Source organism: Stegostoma tigrinum, chromosome 42 (genome assembly GCF_030684315.1).
Source record: "Stegostoma tigrinum isolate sSteTig4 chromosome 42, sSteTig4.hap1, whole genome shotgun sequence".
NCBI classification, from domain to species: Eukaryota; Metazoa; Chordata; class Chondrichthyes; order Orectolobiformes; family Stegostomatidae; genus Stegostoma; species Stegostoma tigrinum.
The window spans coordinates 13,807,978-13,816,835 of NC_081395.1; the positions used below are offsets into that span (position 1 = coordinate 13,807,978).

An 8,858-nucleotide genomic window follows, 5' to 3' on the forward strand; every position below is an offset into this window, starting at 1 on the left:
AAAAAAAATGCTGGAAATCACAGCAGGTCAGGCAGCATCAGTTGAGAGAGAGCTTCCTGGTCATCTGGGAGAATGGATCAATCCTCCATCACATTGATCATTCAGTCCCAAACACAGAACGTCTCACGAGCACACACTGTCACACACCCTGACGCACACTCTGCCTTTGATACACTGACCCACGTACACCTCAGCCTGCAGTGGAACACACTTTGAAAGGATTAATTAGAATGTGATGAATCACATCTCTCTATCTCACTCTCCGGTCTTAGTTCTGTACCACGGGTGTTTAAAGTGATATAACGTTACCCTCTGCTGGCCTCCCCACATCAGTGCATAAGGTGTTCCATATTTTCTTCTTCTCCTGCATCTGCTTTCTGGTCCGGCAGGGGAAATAGGTCAATCACACATCACATTGATCAAGCAGGCTTCCAGAAGCATGGATAAATCACCACCCCCGCCACCCCGACCCCAACGTTGATAATCCAGTCCTACACACACTCACCCCATTTAAGACTCCCATTCTAAGATTGCAAAGAGATCTTGATCAAACAGGTCAATGAGCTGAAAAGTGGCAGATGGAGTTTAACTTGGATAAATATGAGTTATTGCAATTTGGCAATACAAACAAGGACAGGAGTTATACAATTAATGGAAGGGCCCTGTGGTAGTATTGTGGAACAGAGAGACCAGGGGCTCGGGTACATAATTCTTTGAAATTTGCATCACAGGGAGATAAAAACGTGTTTAGCACACTTTCCTACATTTCTCAGACATTTGAGTATCGGAGTTGGGATATCATGTTGTGGGTGAGGGTTAAGGTTTGGGTTATGTTAGCAATGAAGAAGAAAGTCTGAGATCACAGAAGGATAAAGGCGGAATAATGTCAACAGATTCCAGTAGGGCACAGATAAGCTGGCAGAATGGTGGGACATGAGGAGAGGAACATCAATGCACAGAGAGACAAAATCTCCACTCAGTGGGCAAATGGAGAGGAAATACATTGTAGTTGTTGCAGTGTTCAACAAAACATGGGAAATGAGAAAATGATTTGCACAAGAGTCGGAAGGGAAAGCCAACAAGACAGTTGAAACAAAGACTGATGTCCTCTGTGACAATGTAAAGGGCAGACTGCTTCTTGCTGCATTGTGACGTGTCCTCAATGTCTGACACAAATTATCTTCTAACGTCTGCTCAAAGCATTCCAGATGAGGAGGATGCCTCTCATTTAACTCCAGTCTTGTCGATTCAGCTGGACTGCCCATGATGTCAGTTTGCATTCCTGCAAAACTATTTTGGACATTCCCCAGGAATCGATCCGTGACTCTCCAAATGCTTACTCTACACAACCAACCCGACTAATTTCTTACTGAGGTATCTCCTATCAGTCACGTGGTTAAAAATCGCCATGATGTGGAGGCGCTTGTGTTGAAGAGGGTTGAAAATGTCAGAAGTCACACGACACCAGGTTATCATCCAACAGGTTTATTTGAAATTACACAAGCTTTCCAGCACAGCCCCTTTGTCAGATGCACATCTACACTGATGGCAGCCAGTTTGACCTCAGAACCAGCTCTGGGAACTCTTCCATTGAGGCTCGTTCTGTAGTCATTAGCTTCGCTGTTATGGAAGAGCAGAAATCTTGGAAAACTGAGCCCATGGGATTTTATCCTGGCTCCAAAAGATATTCCTGTTCCATTGATACCATCTTTCTCTTTAGTTAATTGCTAATGTTGAGAGCCATGTTTGCCACCATGCTGTCAAACCTCATCCCAAGATGAGATTCAATAGCATTCCCACAACAACACTGAAGTTTCATATTTCTACCTGTCTCTGTCTGTGCGCTGTCATTTCAATTCCCCAATTTATTGTCAAGGGAGTGTTTTCTGTCCTTGACAAACTGTAATGTTTCAGTCGGATTTAATGTAAGTCTAGGAACACCATCTTCTTTTCTGAGGAGGCACTGAACAGCCTTCTGAATTCAACCTTGACTTCAAGAACTGAGGAACTTAATTTCTATTCTACCGTTTCTTTTGCATGCCAATGTATGATATATTTCTGTCAGTTCTTTGTTAAGATTTCATGGCACATTTACACTATTACCTTGTCATGACCTTGCTGAGACCACACACACAGTAGTTTCATGCAGATTTCATAAATTCCCTATGGTGTAGAAACAGGCCATTCAGCCCAACAAGTGCACACGGATCCTCCAAAGAGCGTCCCACCCAGATTTCACATATCTAACCCACCTGTCACTCAACACTACGGGGCAATTTAGCACAGCCAATCTACGTTCCCTGCATGTTTGTGAACTGTGGGAGGAAACCAGAGGTCATGGAGAAATTGCATGCAGACACAGGGAGAATGTGCAGATTGCACGCAAAATTTCCCCAAGGTGGTGATTGAACCGAGGACTTTGGTGGTATGAGACAGCAGTGCGAACGGCTGAGCCATTGTGCTGCCTAATGTGCTGGGCTGATTTGAGGAAGCTGTCCTGGCAATTAAGATGGTGCAATGATGGATTCTCAATCTGATTCCTGCAGTGGCAGGAATTTTATGCATCTCAATCAAATCCATTCTCAGTTCCACCTCATCTGTTTGCAGAATAACCTCAATGCTCTTAAAATGCAAGCCCCAGATAATGAAGGTAAGTATCCCATGTGCCTCCTTTACCCCCTCACATAATTGTCCCACTATTGTAAGTGACTGGTTGATCAGTCTACCTCTGACTCACCCACAGACCTCAGTTGATGACGTGTGCAAGCAAGTCATCCATGCTTACTAGCTCACAGACTGGATTCATATCCCTTCATGACTAGACTCTCATACACTCTCATACCATAGTGGCAAGCCCCTTCCTGGATCCTGGTCCATAGCTAGAGACTTCTTTCTGTCTTGAGCATCTGAAGGAGGCCCTTGCACTGCTGAGATTGAACATTGAAAATCATGGAAAAGGCACAATAAATTGCTCGTGATCGAGGTGTTCTCATCTATGACTGATCTGACAAATTACAGTGAAGGGATATTTGAACATATGCTTCAACTGTTCTCTGAATTTATTCTGTGTTGCTGCATAAATGCAGGTATTTGTGCAGCAACTCAAGAGCTGAAGCATGAACCCCACTTCCCGTGCAGACCGATCTATCCATAGAGACCGATAACCTAATTGCCACATCCGGCGCCATATACTATGTACCAAGAACACTGACCATAACAAAATAAAATTTGCTGAGATGGCAAACAGTAAAATTATGGATTTACGCCGTCTCGCCATCTCGGGATCTCTTGAAATCACTCTGGTGCTCTGAGCCAAGAGACTCCAGCGAACTCTGCTGCTGACCAAAATATGTCTGACAGTGACAATATTGAGAAGCAAGATGACTATAAATGGGACTGCAGCAGTTAGAATGTGATGGGCAAACTCAATTGCTCCCCACATGTAAGATTTCCCAACATCAGATGATAATACACAAAACCACGGGCGGTTCTGCAGCCCATACATGTCTGTATACATGAAGTACCAGGTGATGTTCTTTGAGCAGCTCAGCACGGTGACAATCCCAAGTACTATCTCTCCTGTTTTCTCCACGCAATATGTGCGTTTCAATTTCTGACAACAAATCGCCACAAATCTGTCAAAAGTGAAAACAACAGTGAACCAGACAGAGCAGTCTGTCGCTGCATAAAGCAGGACAGCATGGATGTTGCACACCCGGATGGACTTCACAAAAGAAAAGTATTCTGAATAAACAATTGGGATGTGCCTCAAAATTACGTTGAGAATAATGACCTGTAGATCTGATGCTGACATGGCCACCAGATAATGAGTAATGCACTTGGAGAGACAACATTTGCCCCGCAACAGGATCACCATTGCCGCAATGTTTGCTGCAAGGAAAGAAAATAGACAAAGTGGATTGTTAAGTTGGAAATGTCACTGTAACACTGCCTTTAATGATGCATGAAAATGAATGTAAGAGAGATTATATGTTAAAATTTTGGTACTGTAATTGTTGACTCTAATTTTCAACTCTGTTTTAATATAGTTAGTTATCTATAAGTAGAGAGATGGCATCATCTCAATTCTTGATATTTTAGATCATGGAGGGATTTGGACTGAAGCAGGAAATAAGATGGCTTTAAATCCAATGACTTAGTACAGAATAGCCGATCTGACCTTGGTACTGAGTCTGGAGGGTGTCCAAGCACAAAATGAGGTGATCATATTCTTGCTTGCATTGATCTTCACTGTAACACCACAGCAAGCCTGAGACAGAGATGTTTGCCAGGGAACAGACTGGTGTGTTAAAGTGGTGTGTAACTGGAGTCTGAGGGTCTTTGCTGTGTGCAGGAAATAGATGTTCTGTGAAGATGCCCCCAGTCTACACCTCATTTCCCCAGTGTCGGGAAGACCACATTGTGAGCAGTGAATGCAGTAAAGTAGATTCTGGGAAGTGCCGCTATAGTGCTGCTTCACCTTGAACGTACATTTGGGCTCTTGGGTAATGTGGACAGGGGACATAAATGGGCAGGTGCTACATCTTTGTCAGTTGTAGGGGAAGGTGGCGTGGGAAGTAGGGTGCGAGGATGTATATTCCAGGTAGCTGTGGGAGTCGGTGGGTTTGTAGTGGATATTGGTGGCCAGTCTATCCCCAGAAATGTAAATTTGGGTGTCAGGAAAGGGAAGTGAATCACAGAAATCAAGGAAAGTGAATTCGTCTTTCTGCTTTGACCGTGAATATTATTTATTTATGTTGTATTAATAATAGTTCTTGTGAAATAGATGAAGTGGTCAGTGCTTTTTGTTCTCACAATTCCATCAGAGGTTCATTGTGGTCCATAGGTATTCAACAGATAACAGTGAGAAAAGTACAAATATCAATGAAAATTGATGTTGATAATTAAATCACTCGCATAGATTTGCTGATCATTAGAGTTGAGATAACATTTAATATTTGAGGACAGAATTCTTTTTCTGCCCCGGTGTAAGGAGGGAATCGTGGATAATGAACAGAGGTGGAACTGAATGGCAGAAAAGAGGAAAGAGACCATGCGAAGGATAAGACAGACAGTGAGACAAACAGGAGGGCAGGTCAGTTTCGACTGCAGCATTCATTTCAACCAAACCACTGTCACCCTATAATTCTTGGGAAACAGACAGCACATCCAGCAGAGGTAAGCAATGAAATGCAAACCAGAGGTATTTGTACTTCTGAGTGCACTCGCTTTGCAGAGCTGTTCTGTTCCTAGCTCGAGTCGGACAAAAACCTTCTCTTGCAAAACCGCTGTATGGATAAAGATGAAATTCCCTGTCCTGCCACGTGCCACAATTCCTTGCTGCGGACCATCTCCTGTTGCAAGTTTTGCAGCAGTTTTTTCTCATGTTGCAAACCGATTTGTGGAGGAATTACAGTCCCCATAACTAGATCAGAGGTTGGTCCTCTGGTCTCCCTGAATCTCTGCGCTCCCTACTTGTAATGAAACTCCCATAAACCAATGCACCAGCAGCTCCACTAATTTTACAACAGCAGGAAAAAAAATTAAGCTGTCCCTCACCTGCACTTTGGAGAGCTGACCCTTTTAAGTTATGCTGCAGGGGGTTACTCATGTTGATCATCTTAAAGTAACGTGCACAAGTAACCAGCGGAAATGCACAAACAACGCACCTGACTTTATAAACTGAAGATCATGTCCAGTGCAGGGAATTTTTAAAAAATTAAAGAAGGTGAAACATTGCTTGCAGCATGGGGAAGGGGCGGGGCAGAGAAATCTGGAAGGGAATTTTGTTTTAAAAAAATATAGGAAGATGAAATATTACTTGCAGTGTGGGTGAGGGCGGAGAAATGACATCATTGGAAAGGCGAGAGCTCGAAAGAATCAAAATTAAATAATGAGATGATTAAAATTAATTTTTTCCAGAATGGAAAATAACATAAGCCAGTGATCATAGGAATGATAGATGCTAGAAATTTGCTTTTGATGAAGATGCTGGCAGCGTACGTTTGCATGGGCTGTAGTTTATCAGGTTTGGAGCGAGGAGGTTTCCCAAAATTTAAACCGTGAACAACCGCAAAGAATAGATATGCTTCGGCAGAGGGATATAATGTGCAGTGGTAGAAGTTAAGGTTGTTAATGGTTAGGATGTAAGGTCAGAAATCAGTTCAGATTCAAAATAATCAGCAACATCGTGAAACGCTTAATTCAAACTTCAGCCATAAACATGCAAGATTTTTGGTGTGATGGATACACAGAAAAGTTCGACACAAGGGTTGAAGCCAATGTATTTCATCTTTGCAACAGATAAGTAACAAGAACAGTGATAACATGAAACAGTGGTTTTGGATCTATTAGTTGGAAATAATATGAATGCCAACAGCAACAAGGCGCGGAGAGTATGTGACAAGAGCATAAGTGGGGTTCAACATGATTTAAAAGTGCTAGAGGTGATTCATGATACCTACCGGGAACCCCAATAACAGCGAGGATGGGATAGTAAATAAATTGACTCATCCGAAGAATCCAATAGATTCGATCGGCTAATGTGTTCCTCGCGTTATCTGCAGAGAAACGGTCAAGCCAAAAGGATAGACTCCTGTCCTCTGTTGTAACATTCGAGTTTAATTCTTCCAGATTCCAACCCATTGTCTTTTTCATTCCAATCGCTGCGGTCCTCAGTTATGAACTCACTGATGTTTCATCACGATCTATTCTTCTCAGATTTCAGTCTATCCATTCACCCTCTAAGGAACCAAGATCCCCTCGATGTGCCAGGAGTGATGCTTTCACTGGAGGTTTTGAAAAAGAAGTTGAAAGGAGCGTCTTTTACTGGAAAAGCTAAATTCTCCAGTGACACAATTAATGCTCTTGTGAACTGATTTTAATCGCAGTCACTGAACAAACACGTCCAGTTAACCCCCTTTTAAACACAATACTTTTCAGAACAGAGATAATGGGAACTGCAGATGCTGGAGAATCCAAGATAACAAAGTGTGGAGCTGGATGAACACAGCAGCCAAAGCAGTATCTTTGGAGCACAAAAGCTGACGTTTCGGGCCTTGACCCTTCACCAGATGAAGGGTGTAGGCCTGAAACATCAGCTTTTGTGCTCCTAAGATGCTGCTTGGCCTGCTGTGTTCATCCAGCTCCACACTTTGTTATCACTTTTCAGAACAGAATAGTGTAAAAGATTTACCCTGCCTTGATGGATGGGGTACATGGGAAAGGTTGATCGAAGGGAAAAAAGGCAAAAAGCAAAAGATGTGTCCTACCCATAATACTCTTTGATTATGGGAGTCGTTTGTGGAGTGGAAGAGCAAAAAATCACTTCCAACTTGCTTGAATAAAGTATCGTCAGAAAGAGAGAGAGAGAGAGAGAGAGAGAGAGAGACCTGAGCATTGGGCAGCACAGTGGCTCAGTGGTTAGCACTGCAGCCTCACAGCGCCAGGGGCCAGGGTTCGATTCCAGCCTTGGGGAACTGGCTGTGCGGAGTTTGCACATTTTCCCCCGTGTCTGCGTGGGTTTCCTCCGGGTGCGCTGGTTTCGTCCCACAATCCAAAGATGTGCAGGCTAGGTGGATCGGCCATGCGAAATTGCCCGTAGTGTTCAGGGGTATATGGGTTCCAGGGGGATGGGTCTGGGTGGGATGTTTCAAGTGGCGGTGTGGACTTATTGGCCAAAGGTTCCGTTTCCACACTGTAGGGAATCATTACTGACTTGGAAGTAAACCAGTTGACGTGGGACAGTTGTCAGGCCAGGAAAAGGAACTAAGTACCTGTTGCTTTGAAAACAACACAGGTATTTGCACGATTGTGAATGTTAGCTTATGAAAGTTCACTCAGTGATTTAATGTGGTGTGGGAAATGACCCAATATGTTGAAGTGAGATATTTAACAAAGGGAACATCACATTACACCATAGAATCCGTCCGGCACAGAAAGAGGTCTTGCAGTCCATCAAGTCTGCACCAAACCCACTGACCCTGCTTGACTAAATTATTAGATTTTAAAATATTCTGATATTACCTCTTTAACAATCGATACCAATACTTTTCCAAGAATAGATGTTATGCTAATCAGACTTTCTCAGAATGTTTTGGCCTCCCTCCCTTTTTGGTTACAGGTATTACGTTCATAGTATTCCAATTGTCTGGTACTTCTCTGTCTTCCCAACAATAGTTGATGCTGTGACTGATTCACAATCTGTCTATCACAACCTGAAATATAAAAAATAACTGTGCTCCAACAGTTGTCTATGACAAGGAGCTCAAAAGACACAACATTCTTTGAGAAGAAATTTCTCTTCAAGTCAGCCTGAAATTGGAGCTGGCCCTGTGTGCCAGCATTCTGTTTTCTGCTAAATATCCAAAAGTCCCTTTGTGTTGCAGTTTTTTGCGGTATTTTCTCCGTTGAAATAACACCTTGTTCTTCTATTCTAATATAATGCCCTCCAGCCCGAGACTCTCCCATGGGGGAACAACATTCTCTCAGCATTTACTGTCTGAAGACCCTTCAGAATCCAATACACATTGATGAGATCACTTCTCATTCTCCTAAACTCCAGTGAGTATAGTCCCAGTCCTTTTGGCCATTGCTCATAATCCATCCAGACCAGGGATCATGCAATCAACTTTCCCTGAACTGCCTTCAAACAAATGATGTTTTCTTAAATAATGGAACCAGAACTGCTCACAGAACTGCAGGCGTGGTCTCACCCGCAGTTGTACATTTTCAGTACGAATTCCCTCCACTTATCCTCCAATTCTCTTGAAAGAACAGTCAACATTCTGTAAGTATTCTTGATTACCTGCTGCCCCTGTGGGCCAGCATTCAATGTTTTGTGCATAAGTGTCCAAAAG

At 43.1% G+C, this 8,858-nt stretch overlaps 1 protein-coding gene across 1 annotated transcript; it reads right to left on the reverse strand.

Moving 5' to 3' along the window:
• Positions 1–1,526: 1,526 nt before the first annotated feature.
• Positions 1,527–6,850, reverse strand: LOC125449445 (probable G-protein coupled receptor 139). Its single transcript, XM_048525230.2, has 2 exons — positions 6,465–6,850; positions 1,527–3,891 (listed from the first exon to the last, which is right to left on the reverse strand). Exons 1-2 carry the CDS (start codon positions 6,655–6,657, stop codon positions 2,990–2,992), a joined length of 1,095 nt encoding a protein of 364 aa, XP_048381187.2. The 5' UTR covers positions 6,658–6,850; the 3' UTR covers positions 1,527–2,989.
• Positions 6,851–8,858: the final 2,008 nt, after the last annotated feature.

Excerpts from the sequence above, each read along its gene's own strand:
- LOC125449445 (XM_048525230.2), bottom strand. The coding sequence starts at position 6,657 with ATGAAAAAGACAATGGGTTGGAATCTGGAAGAATTAAACTCGAATGTT. Across the intron at positions 3,892-6,464 it reads CGCTGTTATTGGGGTTCCCG|CAAACATTGCGGCAATGGTG; the intron begins GTAGGTATCATG and ends CTTTCCTTGCAG.